Raw genomic sequence first — 21,377 nt, 5'->3', positions numbered from 1 at the left:
GCCCCGCCACCTGCGGGGGGACACAGGGGCCGGAGCTGGGGTGGTCCCTGCGGGCTCCCGTGTCCCTGGAAGGCGCGGCTCCCCCGGCAGGTGCCGACCAGCCCTGCCCGGGCCGGGCCCCGCCTGCCGGCCCCTCCTCCTGCCGGCACTTCCCCACGGCCCGGGCAGGACTGGGGCGGCTCCGCGGGCCGTGCCCGCCGTGCGGAGCTGCGGGAACACTTCCCGCCGCGGGATCCCCCTCTTGCCTGCCCCGAGCGGCCCCGCGGCACCGGTGGCACAGCTCCTGCACAGTGAGCCCCGGAGCTCCCGCGGACCTCGGGCAAGCAGGAGCCCGCCTCGCCCGCCTCCCCAGCATGAGGACGCCGACGGCGATGATCGTGGGACTGGTGCTGTGCCCCTGCGGGCTCCTGCTGACGCTCACGGGCACCCTGGCACCCAGCTGGAGGAAGGTGAGCCTCGTACCTAACCAGCCCATGGACCTCGTCTGGGAGCAGGGCATCTGGGACATATGCAGGGAACTGCAGAGCACCCATGACCGCCTCTGCGGGCAGGCTGACGAGCTGGGCTACTTTGAGGAGGTACCCGTGCGGGTGGCCCAAGGGCTGATGCCCTCCTCGCTGGTGATCACGCTCCTGGGCTTGGTGGTGGCTGCCCTGGGGGTTCGCTGCTGGCAAGAGGAGCCACGGCACCTGCTGGCTGGAGTGGCAGGGCTGGTACTGCTTCTTTCGGGGCTGATGAGCCTCGTGCCCACCTCCTGGTACACCCATGAGCTGTGGGCACTGCCTGCACTGCCTGGCAGCACACTGGCTGTAGGCTACAGCTTGGTGCTGAGCTACTTGGGAAGCTGTCTGGAGATCTTGGGGGGGCTGGCCCTTGCCCTCAGCTTCCACCAGTGCTGCAAGGAGCGCAGGGCCCCCAAACTGTCCCCCAGCCCTGTGCTGGAGCCTGGGCTGTGCTCCACCATTGGGGCTTACAGCAATCCCTGGGACGTGCTGAAGGATGAGCGAGATGGACAGCACTGGAGGAACAATCCACCTTGTGACTCAGACTTGTAGCCCCAGCACCAGGACAGCAGCCACCTGCCTGGCACTGAGAGCAGTGCTGGCTCCTGACCTACAAGCCATGCCCTTCTCCTGGGGCACCTCAAAGCAGCCTGAAAACAAGACCAAGGACCTGGCTTGAATCTCTGCAATTTCCTCAAAAGCCTGCTGTGCTCTAGGTCCTACAACTGTGCCAAATCCACACTGGGTTGAGGGCTATACATAGCTCTCCATGCAGCTTTTAACTCATCCTCCTGCACCTGCACAGCAGCTTGATCAGAGGCAGCTTCACTGTTCCCATGTAAGCAAGGTATAGGTTAGCACCATGCAACCTTCAGGACTGAGAATAGGGGAGGGGTGCACCTCCCACGTCTCTGCCCAACTCAGGACTGTGCAAACAGCAAAATAAATGCAAAGCAATGGGTCTGTACTGTGGGATGGTTACGGGCTTTCTGCCAGGCAGGCTGGCTGAGAGCCAGTGGGCATGGCTAACCCAGCCTCCCTGTGCTTTGCCTGAAGCAGGGAGGAAAAGTCTGTAAAAGTTTTATGGCACCTTCTTAAAGGACTTTTTCCCCATGGACAAAATCAGCTCTGGTAGAGGTTTCTCCTTCCTTGAGCACAGCCACTTCAGGGGGGCAAAAAAAACCAACAAGGGAACACAGAGTACAAAATAGCATATTCAACATTAGCCTGGTATGATGTGGTAAAACTGGTCTCACTGGTTTGTAAGGGACAGTCAGGAGGTCAGAACTGGACTATAAAGTCCTGCTCAACATCTTGCATAACATGATAAGAGCAAAGCCAGCTTCCTTGCAGAGCTATTTGGCCAGATTTCCGCCCCAGGCAAGCCCAAAGCACCATGGTCAGCAAGCTAAGCCTTGCTGCAGAGGGACAGTGGCTCATGATGCTCTTAATGTGGTTATAGGATAGTACAGGATGCATCCTGCAACAGGGGATCAGATTCAGGTGGCTCAGAGTGTGTTGGGATTGGAGACTTCCTGATAAACCTCCCAAACCTTTTTCCTCTGGACTCTTATGTTCCCTAGAGCTTAGACATCGGGAAAGAGCAAACCTCCCCAGCCCACACACAAACGACAGCGGCACAAGAGATGCTGCACAACATTCCTTTATGAAAATACAGTGTTGGGGTGAGATGGTCCCTTCCTTGGCAGGGCTGGCAGCTCCTGCAGAGATCACAGATGGGTGCGTGAGGGGTGAGTCTGAGCCAGCTTCTCTGAGCCCACCCCACACTTTATCACAGGGGCTCCAGCCACACTGGAGCTGGACAGCCCTTTCAGACACCAGGCACCCCAGGTGTTGCCCCTCTCCTCCAGGAGGGCAGAGCTTGCCTCAGGAGTGGGCACCATGCCAGCACTGGGCCTTGGGGCACCCCAGGGTGGCAGGGGTGACCCTACCAGGGCCTGCTCCTGTTGTTACTCACCTCTTTCCCATCGTAAGCTTCATTCACAAATGTATCACTCTTGGGGGGAAGCTCTTCCTCCTCCTCCTCATCCTCTTCCTCGGGGTCACTTTCACGGTGGTACAAGGTCAGCACCCGGGTGGAAGCAGTGCTTGAGGTCCTGAGGAGGAAAAAACACACTAAGAATGGCATGGCTGTCTCCTAGAGATGGGGCAGATCCTAAGGTCCTGCCACAAGCCCTGGTAATAGCCTGCTGGGGTGATCGAGCTTTCTGTATAACCCAGGGGTGCATCAGGACACCACACTGTCCCTGGGCAAGGAGACCCAGTACCTCTCTATCCCCAGTTATACCTGGCCCAGCCCAACCCCAGAGTTCACCTCCTCCGCCTGTCCCGCCTCCGCATGTAGGCCAGGGTCCCCACAGCAGCAGCAGCGAGCAGGAGGAGAACGGCCACGCCCAGGACGATGGGTCCTGCGAGGGGCTGCACCTCTGCTTCCTCGCAGTAGTCGCCACGATAGCCCAGGGCGCAGTGGCACGTCACTCGCCCGGCCTCGATGGCGCAGTCCCCGCGCAGGTTGCACGTCTCGCTGCTGCACGGCACAGCCCTCAGCACCTCCTCCGTGCTGGGGGGTACCAGGAAGGGCTCTCCGTGCTCCCGGGGTCCAGGGGCTGCGGGTGGGCTGGGGCTGGGCTGCCGAGGCTGCAGTGCAGTTGCGGGTGAGGCTGGTTTCTGTTCTTCCACGTGGGACATTCCTGATGGTGACACTGCTGGGACTTGCGTCCCCACCTGCTGGGAGGGGCCTGGCGGGAGGAGCATAGATCAGCAAGAGACCCAGGCAAGTCCTCCTTCCCAAACTGGGGGAGACTAGCCGGGCTACCCCGTGCCCTGCCAGGACTGCTGTACGCCCTGGCTGTGGGCAGGCACTCACAGTCAGACTCATCGGAGCCGTCAGCGCAGTCAGAGCGCCCGTCACAGACCTGTTCTCCAGAGATGCAGCTCTGGAGGTCAGAGCAGGGCTGGAGCGTGGCAGGGCAGGACAATGCTGGTGCACATGCTGCTCCACGCACGAGGTGGTAACCGTGAGAGCAGCGGCACTGCCGCCCTGCAGGGTTGGGCAGGCAGAGCTGGGCACAGCCCCCGTTGCTCTTTGCACAGGCATTGGTGCCTGCCAAAACAGCACGAGTTAGCATGGACACCACTGAGCACGGCTCAACCCCACAGATGCCCTGGGCTGGGACAGTTGCAGACCCACCTTCCTGTGAGAACTGGCTGTAAATCCTCATGGCTACCAAATCCTTCTCCATTGCAAACCACCACCTCTCAGCCCGCTCCAGCCGGCTGTGCCAGATCTTGCTGGATCCTGGAGACACATGGGGTCAGCACTGCTCCACTTCCTCCCATAAGAGTGCCCAGGATAGGAGGTGGGGGTCCCCTAACCTGTCCTTCACCCCACGGAGGGGTAGCCTGCACCCCACAGGGACTGGCAGAAACCCCTTTGCCCCAGCGCCGTAAGAGGAGCTGGACAAAGTACAGCAAACAGACCCACCATTGGTTGAGGTTGTGCTCCAGAGCAGAAAGCCTTCTCCTATGGCAAACAGTGAGAGACCATGCAGCCCTTCCCGCACCACCCGAAAGTGGGATCCATCCAGCTCGACACTGCTGATGGTACCTCTCTCTGCAGGACACGGATGGAGCAACATCAGTGTGGAGACACGGAGGGCTGTGGGGCTGTGCCTTGGGGAGGACTGAGTGCCTGCACCACTGCTACCCCCAGCAGAGCCCTGGCACAGCCCGCACTCACCGTGGTCTGCCCAGTACAGCCTGGTGCCAGCAGCCCCAAAGGTGAGGCCAGTGGGAGCCCGGGCTCTCCTCCAGACCGCTCTGCGGCCAGTGCCATCCATGGCTGCACACTCCACTGTGGCACCGGGCCCATGGCTGCCAGCTGCTGTGATAAAGCACATGGTGGAGGCACGAGGGCACAGTGCCAGCCAGGCAGCGCCCTGCAGCCCCTCACTGAGTAGTGCCAGGGTCCACCGCCCCCCAGGAGCTGCCACATGGATGCTGGGCGGCTGCCCCCTGATCCAGTACAGGTTCCCACTCAGCCAGTCCAAGGCCAGGGATGTCACCGTGCCCTCCACAGCTACTGCCTTCTTCCAGGACAGCCGTCTCCAATCCTTCAGGCGCAGCAGTCCGATGGAGTTGCCTCCCACCTCTGCAAAGTACAAACTCTTGTCTTTCACTGCGTAGTCGATGGCTGTCAGGTGGCCCACCTTGGCCAAGGGCAGGGCCCGGTGCAGGGGAAGCTCTTGGGATCCAGATGTTGCAGGCAGGTCCTTCAGGTAGACCTGGAGGAAGGAGGCAGCAGTAAGATGGGGACCTTTCTCCCCTGACAGCAGCTAGGACAGCAGCCCCTAGGGCTGGCTCTGGAGGATGGTACCTGTGCCACAGCTGCTGGTGACACCAGGAGAGCAAAGGCCGAATCACGGAGGGGCAGGCAGGTGGTCTCATCGGCAGCCAGCACCAGCCTGGGAGGGCACCGGCATTGCCCAGTGTGCCTGGCACTCAGCAGGCACAGGTGGGAGCAGCCACGTGTCTCACAGGGGTTAGGGGCTGTGGGGCGCAGGGCTGGGTGCATCACCTGTGAGAAGGGCAGGCTCAGCTCACAGCCCTGCCAGCACCCACCAGCAGAGCTGAGCACGATTGACACCGTGCCCTCCTCCCAAGGCCAACACACGGCCCAGCTCTGGGCAGGATGGTGAGGCAGAGATGTTCCAAGAGGACCAGAGACATTTGGCTACAGGGGCAGCTGCCCAAGGACCACCGGGATGGGGGTACAGCTCCCAGTGCCTCCACACTTAGAGGACGACAGGATCGTGCAGGTTGAGAGACCCAGCAGAGCTGGCACAGCAGGGTTTGGGGCTCCCCAAGTGGGTACCTGGAGGCCATGGGGCTGCCCGTGCTGCTTGAGCAGCGTGGTTCTGTTCTTGCCACTGGCCTTGTCCACCTGCTGCACGGACCATGTCTTCCTCTCCGACCAGTAGATCTGGCCCTCACACACGGCCGCCGCGAAGGGGCTCTGGACCCAGCTCAGCTTCAGGACCTGTCAGAGAGGCTGTAAGTGCCCACCCCAGTCCCCATCAGGGCCCCGTCAGCAATGCCCCACCACAGACCTTCACACTGGTGCCATCCAGACGTGCAGAACTGACACTGCCCAGCTTCTCATCCAGCCAGAAGATCCTCTGGGTGGGGAGGTCGAGGGCTAATGCTGTGGGCCAGCCCAGCCCCTTGGCCAGCAGCACGTGCCACCGACTCCCATCCATCGTGGACTCCATCAGCCGTGGGTGGCTCCCCACCTCTGACCAGTACAGCAGCCTAGTGGGAAGAGAGGTGCCAGCCCATGGACCACACACAGCATCGTCCCAGTACATGGAGGAAAATGGGGCAGGGGAGGGATGGTAAGGAGGTCTCCATGTCCCCTTGTGGCAGACTTACCCTGCCAGAGGCTGGAGCACCAGAGAATGGGGCTGGTCCAGGTCTCCATCCATCACCACAGTGTACTCTGGTATCCCTTGCCAGGCAGCGCCCAAGCGAGTGGCCAGCACCTGTCCTGCTGCACCATCTGTCCAGTACAGGTTCCTCCCAAGCCAGTCCACTGCTATACAGTCTGATCTCACACCTGCAACACATCCAAGAGTCAGCACCTGTGGGGTGACAGCTGCATGGCCCTCTGGCACGATGCTCCCAGCCCACATCCTCTCTATCCCAGGCTGTCTGGCTCCTCCCAGCCTTGCTCCAAACTAGCACCTCTCCACACAAGGTGACACAGCCTGGCACGCCACTGCAACCTGGAGATTGCCCAGTGACAAAGAGGCCAGCTCTGCTACCCCCATGCTGTCACAGCCTACCTTTCACCAGTGTGCCTTTCTTGCCCGAGTTGAGGTCCTGCCAGCGGATGCTCTCTGTGGCCAGGTCCATCCAGAAGACTTTCCTCTCCACCAAGTCATAGTCGAGTGAGAAGATGACGCGATCCTTGTCCGTGGCCAGCAGCACCTCCTTACGCCCACTCCGCAGGCCATAGGACAACACCTCTGACTGCACAGCCACCAGCAACACGGGCTCTGGTCCTGGGGCAACACAGAGCGCCCCGGACCCTGCTCAGCACTGGTGGCCCAATGGGCTCAACACATGCAGGCAGGGAATAAAGCACTTGCAGGCACTGGAGCCTGCTGGGACTCAGCCCTACCAGATAAGATGTTCTCAGATAGTGCAGATGGATTTTCTGACCAGCTGTAGGCTGGCAATCATCAGCTCACAGCTGAGTGGGGCCTGGCAGGCAATGTGGCAGAGGAGACAGGGCCATTCACGGGCCCACAAGCCTCCCTGGAGCAGCAGGCACAGGGGGACAGGTACCCACCAGCTCCTGGTGTACCCTAGGGGGCCAGGGATCCTCAGCACTGCTTGGCCATCCCATGACTTACCAGTGAGTTTGCAGACACGGCCATCGGGCTCCAGCAGGTAGCCAGGGAGACAGCCACAGCTGTAGGACCCTGGGGCATTGAGGCATGTTTGGCTGCAGGCTCCCTCACCCCACTCCGTGCACTCGTCTATGTCCATGCAGAACAGACTATCCTCGGCAAGCCGATAGCCTGGGCCACACCAGCACCGCTGTGGGGAAAAGGACCATCAGCTTCCCACCCTGGGGACATGAGGCTCCCTCCTGCAGCTGGACCAGAGCATCATGGCATGGCAAGCCCCTGGCCCAGGGCTGGTGGCACTCACAGGGCCCTGGGGTGAGGGGTAGCAGAGATGAGCGCAGGACTGTTTGCAGGGCACAGAGCAGTTCCCCCCCTCATCTGAGCCATCCGCGCAGTCCTGCCGGCCGTCACACACCAAGGATGCATTCAGGCAGGTCCCCAGCCCACAGGGGTACTCATGACTCTGGCAGGGAGCAGGCTGGCCTGCAGAGACATGTGGGGAAGGCTGCCCTAAGCCTCGTCCACCAGCTCCTTTTGCTCACCTGGGGCAGATTTAATGGCTCCTAGAGCCTGCCCAGAGCTCATTGCAGCTACATCCAGAGCTGTGCCAGTAGCCTGGCTTCAGGCTATATTAATCCAAAGGCCACCAGCCATACATGGACAACAGCTGGGGCCTGGAGCCACCACAGATGCTGGGAATAGGCAACCAGCACATAGGGCCTTTTACCTCAGCACAGACACATAGCCATCTTCCTCTGTGCTGGGCACCTACCAGCTACCCCGGGTGATACACAGAGGGGATAAAATCAGGGTGTAGCTCACAGCCAGCTTCATCGCTGCCATCTGTGCAGTCAGTCTCTCCATCGCAGCGCCAGACATCAGGGATGCACTCATGGCCATGGGAGCAGCCCCACTGCTGGTCCCCACACAGCGCTTCCTCCCAAGGACAGTCCTGCAAAGGCAGAGGGTAAAGAGGGTTACCAGCTCTCCTGGGCACGAGCAGGGACAAGCGCTGTCCCTGCTACCCCGCTCACCTGCTCATCTGTGCCATCCCCACAGTCAGCAGCGCCATCGCAGCGCCAGGCCTCCGGCACACACTCCCCACTGTGGGAACACGTCACCTCACCCGCACGGCAGAGCAGTGGCCGGGGCACGGCACAGCCCTCCTCGTCTGAGTGGTCCTGGCAGTCGTGGTCACCATCGCAGTGCAGGGCCAGGGCCACGCACTGCCCATTCCGGCAGGGGAACTCAGCTGGGCCACACTCCTTCGGCACTGTGGGCAAGGCCAGGGCTGAGCAGGTGCACTGTCTTCATTCCCATCCCACCAATGAAGACATGGCACTGAGCAGGGTATGGCCTCTGCAGCTGCTCAGCAGGTTGCCCCAGGCAGTGCGTGCTCCTGGACCCACAGGAAAAACGGTGCATGCACCAGTGGGGCAGGTAACCCCAGAAACCCCTGTCCCGTCCAGCCCCAGAGTCTCACCACAGCCCTGCTCGTCAGTGTGGTCCAGGCAGTCAGCATGGCCATCACACAGCCAGCTCTTGGGGATGCAGCGGGTGGCAGCGTCACAGCGCAGGGCACACTCCTGCGTGGGGGTCCAGCAGCCTGTCTCATCCGAGGCATCGGGGCACTGGGGCACCCCATCGCAGCGCTCTCCCGCCCCAACGCACATGGCTCCGCTCGCGCAATGGAAGGCCCCTGGGGAGACAAGGGGCCTTGCACTGCCTGCAGAAGGCAGCTGGGGTGCCCAGACACTGTTAGTCTCCCAGCGACCCAGAAAGGCCATACACTACAGTGGCCCCTCCTAGCCAGTGCATCTCCAGCAGCCTAGGTCCTGAGCAAGGTGACTGAGGCAGTCTCAGCTCAGCCACATTTAGGTCACTGTGAGCAGTGGGACCAGCCCTGTTGCCTTCTGACAGCATCTCCAGTCCAGTGCCAAGCTCAGAAGGCACCAGTATGCCACATGACAAGCATCAGAGCCCAGGACACACTCAGATTTTTCCAGGGCCCCATTCCCCATCAGGAAGCAGCCAAAAGCCCTGGCACAGGGTGACCCAACTGCACAGAGAGTCGACTGAAGAATGGCTCCTACCTGGGGTGTTGCAGAGCTGGGCACACCCATCCTCATCAGAGCCATCTGCGCAGTCTTTCTCCCCATCACACAGGTACTCCTGAGCCACACACTCAGTGCCATCACGGCAGGACACGTGTGTGCGAGGACAGGACAGATGAAGTACTGGGGTCAGGGGTTGAGCAGGGCTGGATGGGAGTGGTGGGGTAGGTGGCACTACCCGTGCAGGACTGGTTGGGTGCTGGGTGGTAGTAGTTGGCCGTGGGACAATGACCTTAGTTGGCAAAGCTTGAGTTGTGGTGGTGGTGCTGGTGGTTGTTGGCTGCACGGTGGTGGTCTTGGTTGGTGTGGCAGTGGTTGGCAGAGAGGTGGTTTTTGTTGATGTGGACTGGGTGGTGGTGGTTGGTGTGGACTGGCTGCTGGTGGTGGCCTTGCTGGTTGGTGCAGGAGTAGTGGTGAGCACAGTGGTGGTCTTGCTTGGTGTAGATCTTGTGGTGGACGTGGTGGGACGAGCAGCAGTGGTGCTTGCGGTTGTCCTCACAGTGGTGGTCACAGGTGGAGGGAGTGGCAGGGCAGACCCCTTGCTTGGTGGCACTGGCAGAGGATTTGGGATTTGGGGCTGTGCCACCCCCACACCCTGGGCACTTTCCAGAGCACCCCACATGGGCACCAGCAGCCAGGCACCCTGCCCTACTTCAGAGCAGCATGGGCCACCCAGCCCCACCAGACACAGCCCCTGTGCCAGGCACAGAACCGTGGCTGCCCTTACCAGCCTGCAGCTCCGAGCCCACGAAGGCCACTACACCCTGCACGCTTGCTGCTGGCATGGACAGCACAAGGGCCAGTGTCCTCCGGTCCCACAGTAGCAGAGCCGTCCCATTTGCCGACACCAGGTATGGCTCAAAGGCTGCCACAAGGCCGTGGGGCCAGCTGGGTGCCAGAGTGACTGCTTGCCGCTTGGTCAGACTCAGCGCCTGCAGGCCTGCGAGGCAGAGGGATGGTAGGACCCAGGGCCCACAGGCACCCCTTGTGGCCCACCCTGTGCCCCCATAACCCACAGCTATCGCAGGGACCTCATGGCTGAGGCCAGGGGCTCGGCCACGGGAAAGAGCCTGCCCCATGAGCATCCTACTGCCCAGGCAGGGACCTGCTGCACATAGGGCATGGCTGATCACTCCTACCTACATCCACCACCTCTGCTCTCTGCTCCAGACACCACCAGGGCTCACCTAGGGTGGAGCTCCAGAGCACGCTGAAGGCTCTGCTATCCATGGCTGCAGGCAGGTCTCCAGGCCATGTCTCGTTCCAGGCATCCCACGGAGCACCCCCAGCCAGGCTCAGCTGCTGCAGGGGCTGCCCACGGGCTAGCCAGTACAGAGCACCCCGCTGCCAGTCCAAGAAGAGGTGCTGGATACTGCTGCGAGCACGGTGCAGGATGCGTGGGAACATGTCAGATGTCCGGATCACCCCGATGTCCCTCCGGTTACACGCAAGCCAGTACAGGTCCCCCGAGCGGATGTCCACACGGGCAGAGCAGACTTGGCAAGAGCAGGCAGGCAAGCAGTTACAGGGCTATCCCATCACCCTGCTTCTCTGCCTGGGACCCCCAACCCCTAAACCCAGGGCACAGCTGCCTACTGCCTTGGCACAGACCCACTGTGGGCACCCTCAGACTACTGTGCTCTGCACCCAGGACATACTCAGGCCTCAGGGAGCATCAGGAAGGGGAGTATGCCCTCCATCACCCCATAGGGTCTCACCTGGCTGCCCAGTTGCAATGGCCTCTCTCCTGCCAGGGTGCCCCACAACACTCAGCAGCATCCCACGGTCATCTGTTCCATAGAGCACTGACCTCTGCCAGTCCACATCTTGCAGGTGGAAGGGCTCCTGCCACTCCTGTACCCATTTGCTGTGTGCTCCAGGACCCACATGCACCAGGGAGATGGCCTTTCCTGATGCATACATGATGGACAGCTCTGCAGGGTACAAGGGCAATGTGTGAGCATAGCCCCAGCAGTACTGGACAGGGCCACCAGCATGAATCATGGCAGAAATGTAACAGCGATGGTGTATGCTGGGCCTACCCCACCAAAGCCACAGCCCTCCCCCACCAAAGCCACAGCCCTCCCCCAGCTCCCACAGGGATATATACTGCCCCAGAGAGCCAACCCACCTCATAGACCCTGCTCACCTGTGCACTTTCCCGAGGGCAAGAGGAAGAGGCCCTCTGGACAGGCACACTTGTAGCCTCGAGGGTGCACAGGTGACAGGAGGCAAAGATGACTGCACAGGCCTGGAGCACATGCAGCAGTGTCCCCTGGGAGCAAGGGGACATTAGAAGCTCAGGCAACTGTGACCCTCTAATGTCTCTCCCAGTCCCCAAAATCACAGACTGTCCTGGGGCTGGATATGGGCTGGCAGATATGGTAGCAACGTCACGTGAGTTAGGAGGGCGCAGCTCTACCCAAAGCCATGGGACTTGGCAGCTTTCCTATGGACTCATATGTCCCCTCTGTCTCAACCACACAACCCCTCATCACAAGACCAGGTAAACCACTGGGCAGGACCCAGTGAGCTCCAGGACCTAGCACAGCCTCCCCCAGCATCCAGGGATGCGGTGGGGGTGCTGCCAGCCCTGCAGTGGTGCAGCACCCACAGGGTACTTACGGGGAGGCTGCTGCAGTGCGTGCACCACAGTGAAAGCTGAGACAGGGGCGCGGAGCAACACTGCGTGCTCCTGAGGAGAGGCCAAGGTGGCTGACACCAGCTCTGTGCCATCGGTCCAGAAGAACCGGCTCTCAAACACAGCCAGGCCCAGAGGCTCCGTGTGGCTCCGCAGAACAGCGTGAAAGGAGTGGCGCCCACTGCCATCCACCCGTAGCGTCTCGATGGACTGGGGACAAAGCAAGGTATGATGACCATGTGGCATCCCCATGCCCTGGCAATGTCCCACAGCCACAGGCCTCATGGTGATGCCATCACCTCCCAGTCCAGGGATGTAGGCCAGACCTGGGCACTGCTCCCTGCTCTCTCCCATGCCTTGGATGTAGACAGAGGGGAACCAGGGCCACCCTCCCAACTCCCATCTCATCATCTCCCTGTGGGAGGAGAGCCCTGCTGTCCCTTGTCCCTACCTCCTTGTACTCGCTGATCCAGTACAGTCTCCCAGCCACATGGTCCAAGCTTAGTCCCACAGGCTCCTCCATGGGCACCACTGTGAGCTCCCGCCGGTTTGAGCCATCCATGCCAGCCGCAGCAATGACTGTCCGGCCTCGCTGCCCACGGTTGACCCAGTACAGTGACCTAAGGGCAGGCACCAAGGAACCACTTCACAGCATAATACCAGGGCTGCCACAGCCCCACAACAGGCAGGACACAGTCAGCACCAGCATCACAATCCCAGGAGCCTGGGCCAACCCTGGCTCATTCACTCCTCACCTTGCAGCCGGATGCACTGTCAGCTGCTCTGGTGCAATGTCTTTCCCCAGCACTGTCACATAACCCCGGCCATCGCCCAGCCCTGCACAGATAGCTGGAGGATGGCTGCTGGCCCAGTACAGCTGCCCTGTGAACCAGTCCAGGGAGATGCTGTTCACCTCTCTGGCATCTGCAGAGACAGAGTAGTTTTAAGGCATACCAGCGTGCTCCAGGCTGCAAGGCAAACCCAAGTTGCCCCTTACTCTGTATAGGAAAGGCAGGACTGAGATGGCACGCCAGCTCTCGGCACCCATGTCAGCCCCAGTACAGCACTCAGCCTCACTCCTCCCCACCTGCATAAAGGGGCTGCGTGCCTTTCCCCAGGGAGTGAACACGAAGCTCGCCATCCTCTGTCAGCCAGAAGTAGGTTTCTCGGAGCTGGTCATACACCAGGGCACGGGATTCAGTCTTAGTGGAGAGTCGAGGCCTGTAGGCTTGGGTCCGTACATCCAGAAGGGCCAGGTCCTGCCCCACAGCCACCAGGATCTGTGTTGCATTGTCTGCCGGGGTGAGAGGAATGCCGCTTAGTGAGCAGGGATGTGGCTAACTGGGTGCACTGCCCAGCCCCTCAGCCAGCCCGGGCTCCCTAGCTCACCCTACCTGTCACTTCACAGGCAGTGCCGTGCTGCAGGGTATAGCCCCGGAGGCAGGCGCAGCTGTAAGTGCCTGGGGTGTTGCTGCACAGCTGGCTGCAGGGGCTGTACTCCAGGGAGCATTCATCCACATCTGCAGGGATAGGTGCAGTCAGGAGCCTGCCACAGGAGCTGCCCCAGACAGCATTGCCACTGCTCCCCAGGGACCACAGGCAGGCTCCCTAGATACCAGAACATGGGCCTTACCCCAAAACGCACCAGCTGCTGCTGGGACATTTTCTAGATATGGCCTTTGTGGGGCCAGACATGACACATGGGCAGGAGCAGGGCAGAGGCAGGTGTTCCCACAGAAGCACTGGCTCCATGGAGACCCTGCTCTCAGTGGCTGAGGCCACATGTGCCTGAAGCACATGCACCCTGATCTTTCCTTACCAGCACAGCTCTGCCCATCTGCCTGCAGCACCCAGCCAGCCCCGCAGGAGCACTGCACTCCCCAGTGTGTGTCAGCACATGTCTCTGCACAGCCCCCGTTGCGTACAAAGCAGCTCTGATCTGCGGGGACACAGCAAGGGGTGACATGAGGCAGGACAGCTCTGTGGCTCCCCTCAGCCCCAGCCTCACGGGCAGCGGCCAGCAGCCATACCCAACTCACCACATGTGCTGGGCTCATCTGTGCCATCCAGGCAGTCAGCCTCTTCATTGCACATCAGGGACTCCAGGATACACTTCCCCTCATCACACCGCACCATGCCAGGTGGACAGGTGGCTATGGCACACACAGCTCATGTCAGCAGGGCAGACCAATACCAGGTGGACAAAGGGGAAACCCTGGGTCCCAGATTCATGGGGAGGTCCCTCAAAATATCAACAGTTCCTGGGAAGGTTGCCACCATCCCAAGGTGAGCTGAGGCCCAGGAAAGCAAAGTACTCCCTACTTCACACATGGCCTGGACAGGTCTTGCCCCACTGAGGAGCATCTAGCGTGCGTGCTTACCGCAGACATCTTCATCCGAGGAATCGCCACAGTCATCAATCCCATTGCACTTCCACTCAGCCATGATGCACACCCTGTTCCTGCACTGCCACTGCCCAGGCAGGCAGGGCTGCTGGGGACACCCCTCCTCATCCCAGCCATCCTCGCAGTCCTGGTGCTGATCGCACAGCTCCCAGTGTGGGATACAGTGGTGGGTGCCAGGACACTGCACCTTCTTTGTCCCGCACACTAAGGAGGGAACAGCGCAGCACTCACCACCCTGCCCTGTGCCCCTAACCACCCCCACTCGGCGCCCCCAGTAGAGACTACGTACCACAGTCCTGCTCATCAGAGCCATCCAGGCAGTCAGCAACACCATCGCAACGCCAGCTGCTAGAAACACACCGGCCATCGTCACACTGCCAAACATGGGGGTCCCCGCCACAGGCAACCTCTGCAGGAACATCACACAGTCACTGGGACCTATTGCTATGGCAGAACCATAAGGGTCCCCTCCATCCTGGCACAGGACAGGTGCTGGCAGTGCCTGAGCAGCTCTGCCGAAGGAGCTGGCCCACAGCAGCCCCCAGTGGGGCTCTCTGGCAGGTGGGGTCTGCCTTGCTCAGCATAGCATCCAAGACATGTTCCCGTGCCACAGACATTCACAAGGAGCACACATGTCCCCGCAGGATGCCACACAGGCAGAACCAGCAAAGAGCAAAGTGCCTCTGGCCTGCCCTGCCCCACCACTCCCCAGAGCACCAGTGCCCCTCGATGCCCACGCAGTGCAGCCCTCAGGTCCGCCCCACAACAGCGGATAGGTGTCAGTGTTCCCTCGCTCACCGCACTGTTCGTCCGTCCCGTCAGGACACTGCTGCTCACCATCGCAGAGCCAGGGAACGGGGATGCAGCCGGCGGCGCAGGTGGCCTGGCGTGAGGCAGCGCACGTGGGGCCAGCGGCCGCTGCGGAAAGAGAGCGCCCAACCCGGGATCAGCGCGGGTAGCAGCGCCAGGCATCCCCCTGCACACCCGTCCTACAGCTCCCCGCATGTGTGTCCCAGCACAGCCCCGTGGGGGGGGAAGGAATTGGTCCCAGCCAGGGGTACCCCAGGAACTCCTGCGGGCCTGGAGGGAGAACTACAGCCTCTCATCCCCGCTCAGGGAAGGCAGAGGTACAGGGCTCCTCGGGGCACAGGGACCCCATGCTGTCAGGATGGGAAGGATGCCACACGAAGCAGGGACACATCACCGGGGGAATGGGGAGAACGGTGGCACTCTCGGTAACAGGGACATCCCACCCCATAGCCCATTGCTGGGGGATGAGCAAGCAATCCCTGATGCTACGGGCACCCACCGCAGCCCCTCGGAATGAGACAGGGACCTCCCCAGCCGCCCCCGGCCCGCCCCCCTCGGTCTTTGCTCACGGGCGCGGCGGGTCCCGACGCCGGCGGCGCTCCCGGCCAGCGGCACCAGCGGCGGCAGGAGGATGCTGAGGAGGGCGAGGAGCAGGCGGAGCGGCGGCGGGGGCCGGCCCATAGCGGCGGCGGCGGCGGCGACAGAGAGGGGCGGCTCCGGGGGTCCGGCCGGCACAGGGAGCGCGGAGCCGCGGCCGCCGCCTTTATGGCCGGGCGCGGGCGGCCATTGGGCACCGCGGAGACCCAGGCCCGCCCCTGGCTTCTCCAGGTTCTCCCCCCCGCTGCCCCGTGTCGTCCCGCCCGGCGGGGGTTGTTGTGAGAGCCGGCCGTGAGAACCGGGCCCGTGGCACCTGCGCCGGGCGTGGGAAGGCAGCGGCAGCCTTGAGCGCGGGGGCACCCCCCGAAAACACGGGGCTGCGCGCAGCCCCCCGGCTGCCCGCCGACGGTCCTCGACCTTGAGGGCTGCGAAAAGAGCCGCTGGAGCACAACAAGGAGAGGGAGAGCAGCGGCCGAGGGAGGAAAACAGCCCGGCGAGAGGATAAGGCACCTGCCACTGCCTGGGAAAGGAGCCCCCTCCCACTAGGCAAAGCGGGGGCATCGCCCAAGCCGTGGAGATGACCCCAGATCACGGGGGTTTGCAGACCCCTTGCTACATACCCGGGGAAAACCGCTGGTGTGCTGCCTCTCCATCATCTTTGGCTTGTCTCCCAGCCATCGGCATGTGGTGGCGTGAGTGTCTATCCATCCCCAAGGCTGGTCTGTGTTCTAAGCACATCCATGGCCTGTGGGTGCTGTGCACTCATCCTCTCCAGCTTTCCCATCAAAGCGCCCCACTGCAGCACAACCCTATTACACACCCCTACCCATGCTGCAGCCCAGGGTGCAGATTCACCCAGCTGTCTGCCCTCCCTGGGCAGCATCCCAGTAACCCTGGGCAATTGGTTTCCCCAGGCACTCCCCAGGAAACACAAGTCTGCAAATCCCAAGGATGATGAGCATCCTCAGGGCAGGAACATCAAACAAGTGGTCTGGTGGTCAGGGGAGGGAGTGAAAAAGACAGAACAGTATCAAGGCACTCCCAAGCCCATGCAGAAAGCCCCAATGTCCTCCTCACACCTTCAGGCAAATGCCAAGATCTGTGGTAGCTCCCTGGGGATCTGTCTTGTACTCCCAGCTCTGCCACCCTGCAGAGAGATGTCCAGCACTGCCTCCACCCACTGAGCCTCTACCGCTGCGAGGACCAACCAAAGAAGGGAACAAAGAGACACCCCCTGCAAGAGCAATACCTCTGTGATCAAAAGAAGTGGACAGCACTTTGAGCAGGACACAGAAGGGACCCCCCTGCCTCCCTGGGTTGCCCAGCATGTACAGTCCTTTTCCTGCTTTCCATGTCCTTTTCTCAGGCTGGGAAGGGGCCATGGCAGCCTGCCCAGCTGGATGTGCAAGTCTCTAATATTTCTCTGGGCATATTGCAACATGCATTGCTCCTGTGAGAGTAGTAGGCTTGCCTTGCCCACCTGTCCTTGTGTTCAATCTAGTTCCAGCATGGCCTTTGCTTTCCCCTGATATCAGGCTCCCCCCATGGTGTAACCACACAACTAAAGTAGTAACTCCTCACAGCAGATGGCTGGAAAGGGCAAGAGACAGCAGAGAGACTGTGAAAAAGAGTCAAGAAGCTAGTGGGTGCAGTAGAAGTGCCCAGTGCACCTGAGCATTAGTTTGGGAAGCTGGGGCAGCAGTGACAGAGAGGACACCTGGTGTGGCCAGCCTCTTAAAATGCAGGAGATTTTTTTAGAAGCATGATTTTAAGTCAAAGTATTTTAAATATATGTGTATAGATAGAAGAATATATAGATACATGTATGCATAGACAGTAGTCCACTCTACATAGTTATATGCACATACAGTGACTCCTTCTCTATGAAGTAATGCTTGTTTTTTCCCCTAGACTTTTGAAGAGATTTTTTTTTTGTATTTTCAGGGTTTTCTTTAAATTTCCATCAGTAGGGAAGTCTCCTTTTCTCACTGACATTTAGATTCTCCCTTCTCTGCCTCCAAAAGCTAAGGGGGGTTAAGGAGAAGACTGGTATCAAAATGAGATACCAGCAAATCTGTGCTCACTTGAACAGCAGCATGCAAAATATAAAAACTATAAAAAAGTCTAGCAGAGTATCCCAATAAGTCTAAAGTAACATTTGTACCTTTAACTATTCCAAGTACAGTAAAATTTTTTTTCAAATATCCAAAGGCAGTTTCACATTAAATAGTGTGATTTATTTTATATTGTTCATATAAAATTACATGTATCCTTTCTGCTATACGATTGATCAGATTCTCTTTTTGTTATTGGTGTAAGAAGTGTTAAACTATTCCTGTTCCTTTCCAGTAACTTTTAATCACTCTTTTCCTAAAGATAAGGGACATCATGCTGTTAAAAAAAAAAATCAGAGGGACACCTCTGCCTCACATCAATTATCAAACTTCTGCAACCTTGTTCCCATAAAGAAAGTACAGCTTTATTTGCTTCTATGCCGTGTGGCCTGGCCATGCTGAAAATTAAACTGTCTGAAATCTATTGACTAAAATTTATGCCAGCAGAAAAACTGGATTTCATGAAACACCTATTTTTTCCTAGGAAATAATCTTATTCAGTGCTTAAGTAACTAAAAATAAAAATTAAGGGCATTCCAAACTATTTTAATAAAGGTATTTTTAATTTTGGTTTCCAAAACTGAAGCTTTTTCCAGGTAACAGAAATCAATCTTTCAATTCTGAACAAACAGTCTAGATAATGTACTCCCAAGGACTACAGCTCCTACTTCAGGGTCTGGCCCACAGCAACCCAAAGCATTGGCCACACTGACTGCAACACTTCCATGACACTCGCAAAGTCCTGCCCTAGTCTGGTGCCCAGACTCCCTGACATACCACACGATCCTAGCAACTCTAGCCTGGGACAGCCTTGTGAAGTGGGTGACAGATGCTCTGCCAGGGGATAGGAAATGACTGCAGACATTGTCTTTCATTTCCTGTTTTTCTACCTTGCTCTCTTAGCAGCATTGTCTTTCTATTGCTTAAATGTCCCTCCAACCTGTACCCCGGTGGCCAACACCAACCCCAAAGCAAACAGTGGTGGTGGCAGCACCTGCCTTGGTGGGTATTTCAATGAGCAAAATGGTCTCACACCTCCTGCCTCCAAGAGCCTCAGCATAGGCAGGAAGGGCACCAATGCTGAGACCTGTGAGTGGGTAAATCCTCCCACCTCCCAAAGGCCAAACAGCCTTGAAAAATTCAAGTTTACAAAACTAAGGCACTATTGTGGAGAACTAGGAAATATTAGCACCTGCTGTGATGCAGCTTAAAGTGACAGCATCCTTTACCACAGTATTCTTTCCATTAATTAAAAGAGGTTTGAAAGGAACAACATTCATTTCATTTGGAGGACTAATTTTATGAATGCACTCAGGAAACAATTTCTTGTTCTCCACAGTAACAACAAGAGCTACACTGTTCTCAACACCCTAGATGGGATTGGAAACTTGATGCTTTTGTCCTCACGCTTTTTGTTTCAGAACACAACAGGAGAGAACGATCTTTTTAAGAAGCAAGTGATTACCAGGATAAGGAAATTGAGCCAGTTTTGAGCTCTTTCACTGATTTTGGGAAATAAACCCAGAAAGTACTGTTTACTATCATGAAAGGTTCTGAAAAAAATTTGCTTCTTCTCAAAAAACTCTAGGCTTGTGATTGCATCTCCCCCACATCCTTGTCACCCTACTCTTCCCCAGCCTGCTGAGAGTTACCTGTGAGATCTGGAGAAGATGGAGAAAGAAATCAGAACCTCCACTTAGAGATGCCACAGCCCCCTCACATCTCCCGTCAGGGCTTCTTCACCCATCAGGATCTGCCTGCGGTGCCTCCCCAAGCCGCCACTGGGGAGCAGCAGAAGGCTGCAGGGAGGTCCTGCCTTGTTCTGCTCTCCCACTACCAGGCTCTGCGAGTTACCCCTGAGACCTAGGGAGAACAGAGAAGGAAATCAGGACCTCCACCTGCAGATGCCATAGCCCATGCTCAGCCTAACAGCACCCCTGTCGCACATCTCATCTTTCAGACTTACAGGTTGTCACCAAACTCTGCTCAAAGCTTCCCTGCAGCCTTGCTGAGGAGGGCGACAAGGTGATACAGATACTGTGAGGAAGCCCAGAACAGGATGATAGGGGCCAAGTCTTCTAGGCTGGGTAGCTCTGACCTAGCTCTGGGGTTCTGACCTTTCCACACTGGGAGCAGGAAGGAAAAATCACTGCCAGCCCACACCAACAGGGCAGACACATCTCCCTAGGGTTGCAGGTATACAGGTCTCTGTGAGATAGCTGTGCTGGGAGGACATTAGGGACCTGCCACGTGGTGAGATGTTCATCTGTGTGTATATAGACATACATATAGAGGCAGGTGCATATATAGATTCACATACACCTGAATGGATGTTGAAGGATTGTTTCCAGTCCTTTGATACCCTGCCCCACTGAGGTGTCTCCTGTCAGGCAGGTCAATTAGGTCAATTTATCTTGGATAAGATGTTTAAAGCAATGTGAAGTGCTGCTGTTCCCCCTTGCTGCAAGGTATGGCCAAGAGAGTGGGAAGGTGAGCAACTCACCCAGGCGCAGTCGAGTGTCCCCTACACAGGTGGCTGGATAAGGGGCAGCATTCACTGCTGCTTATAATGGCTTGGATTGAATTCATCATTATGGATGTCTTGTCAGCTATCATGGGCAGTGGCTGACCCTTCACTGATGCCTCTGGCCTCATTTCTATGCCCCACCATGCTTTCTGGCAGAGTGGCTTTCTTCTCCACTCTTCACATCAGCCACGCCATCACACACACTTCTTACTTACCCCTCCAGCCTGTCTTGCTCTCAGCCAAGATGCCACCTCATACACCAACTCATTTCTAACCTTTGTGACCAGAATCTGGCAGGTTTGATTGGGACCAGCAAACCTGGAAGCTTCTTACACCAGGAAAACAGCTGGCCACACCTTTCTCTTCTCCAAAACAAAGTGAAATGCTTTAGGGGAAAAAAAAAAAAAGAGGCAGTGGTCTTCCTTTCTGTTCTGTTTTCCCATCCTCTATTTAATAGCTCCAAGCTCCTCCTTGCCCATACCCCATCTGTGGTTCTGCACGCATCTCTTCAACACAAGAGTGAACACCCCTGGTACAGACACTTTCTCACTGTATTCCTTGGCTGAGCTCATCGTCTAGCTGAGTAAAAACTCAAATAATGAGAAAAGGTCCTCCTCTTTTGGAAGCAGTTATTCCAACATTGCTCCAGCATCAAAGATACCCGTTAGCATCACGTCACTGTTTTTGGCTGCTTAATAAGGCATACCAAGAAAATTAATTGTTTTAATCATCTCTTCTCTAGATGCACATAACTTCACAAGAAAACATCTGATTTATCTTTGCTTGGAAAACTAGCCTGGCTTTAACATGCCCCCAGAACACTTCCTCCCCACCCAGCTTTGACCAGATTTCTTTTCTTTTTAGAGAGGTGTTTCACTTTCTAATTTCTAACTATCTGCAGGATTTTCCTCATTTTCTATATTCTAGAGGCTGCATCTGCCCTTGGCCACTGATGCGAGGCTCAGCCGGAGCAGGTACCAGGTCACATATATCATCAATTCTCATCCAACCCACCCGTGTGTGTTCCCTCCATGAACATCACGGTGCGGGGTTGGATTCTAGGTCCACTCGGTCCTTGCTCCTGGAAGCACAATTGGTGTCCTGGCCCAGGATGTCCTCCTTGTCTCATGGTATTGCCCTGGAGTCACTGAGCCTGCTCTCAGTGTTTGCCTTAAAACCTCACCTACTCTGATTGCTCCAGACCTGGGGCAACAGTGCAGCCCACTGTGATG

At 58.0% G+C, this 21,377-nt stretch overlaps 2 protein-coding genes across 2 annotated transcripts; one reads left to right on the top strand and one right to left on the bottom strand.

Moving 5' to 3' along the window:
• Window positions 1–353: 353 nt before the first annotated feature.
• Window positions 354–1,148, top strand: CLDN23 (claudin 23). The gene has a single exon (XM_027721706.2). It carries the CDS (start codon window positions 354–356, stop codon window positions 1,053–1,055), a length of 702 nt encoding a protein of 233 aa, XP_027577507.1. The 3' UTR covers window positions 1,056–1,148.
• Window positions 1,149–2,150: 1,002 nt separating this feature from the next.
• Window positions 2,151–20,717, bottom strand: LOC113988266 (prolow-density lipoprotein receptor-related protein 1-like). The gene is made up of 35 exons (XM_039379879.1): window positions 20,627–20,717; window positions 19,339–19,481; window positions 15,477–15,582; window positions 14,896–15,015; window positions 14,387–14,506; window positions 14,074–14,301; window positions 13,732–13,845; window positions 13,512–13,631; window positions 13,087–13,212; window positions 12,780–12,986; window positions 12,448–12,616; window positions 12,144–12,312; window positions 11,677–11,902; window positions 11,201–11,326; window positions 10,770–10,985; window positions 10,239–10,547; window positions 9,779–9,991; window positions 9,031–9,603; window positions 8,421–8,636; window positions 7,972–8,210; window positions 7,760–7,889; window positions 7,242–7,420; window positions 6,941–7,127; window positions 6,368–6,586; window positions 5,955–6,138; window positions 5,633–5,834; window positions 5,398–5,562; window positions 4,900–5,100; window positions 4,264–4,807; window positions 4,009–4,137; window positions 3,715–3,822; window positions 3,391–3,627; window positions 2,839–3,262; window positions 2,482–2,620; window positions 2,151–2,224 (listed from the first exon to the last, which is right to left on the bottom strand). The coding sequence occupies exons 1-35, from the start codon at window positions 20,715–20,717 to the stop codon at window positions 2,168–2,170; spliced, it is 6,936 nt and encodes a 2,311-aa protein (XP_039235813.1). The 3' UTR covers window positions 2,151–2,167.
• Window positions 20,718–21,377: the final 660 nt, after the last annotated feature.

This window comes from Pipra filicauda, unplaced genomic scaffold (genome assembly GCF_003945595.2).
Source record: "Pipra filicauda isolate LSUMZ 115617 unplaced genomic scaffold, ASM394559v2 scaffold17_size4572894_pilon, whole genome shotgun sequence".
Classification (NCBI taxonomy): Eukaryota; Metazoa; Chordata; class Aves; order Passeriformes; family Pipridae; genus Pipra; species Pipra filicauda.
Note: the sequence above shows the minus strand (reverse complement) of the source record. Positions and strands in the feature narration are given on the sequence as shown.

Bases quoted from the DNA above. Each gene is read 5' to 3' on its own strand.
- CLDN23 (XM_027721706.2), top strand. From the start codon at position 354: ATGAGGACGCCGACGGCGATGATCGTGGGACTGGTGCTGTGCCCCTGC.
- LOC113988266 (XM_039379879.1), bottom strand. From the start codon at position 20,717: ATGAGCTCAGCCAAGGAATACAGTGAGAAAGTGTCTGTACCAGGGGTG. The intron at 6,587-6,940 runs GTAAGTCATGGG...GTGTTGCCCCAG, and splicing joins CCGTGTCTGCAAACTCACTG to GACCAGAGCCCGTGTTGCTG. The intron at 3,628-3,714 runs GTGGGTCTGCAA...CTGTTTTGGCAG, and splicing joins CAGCCAGTTCTCACAGGAAG to GCACCAATGCCTGTGCAAAG.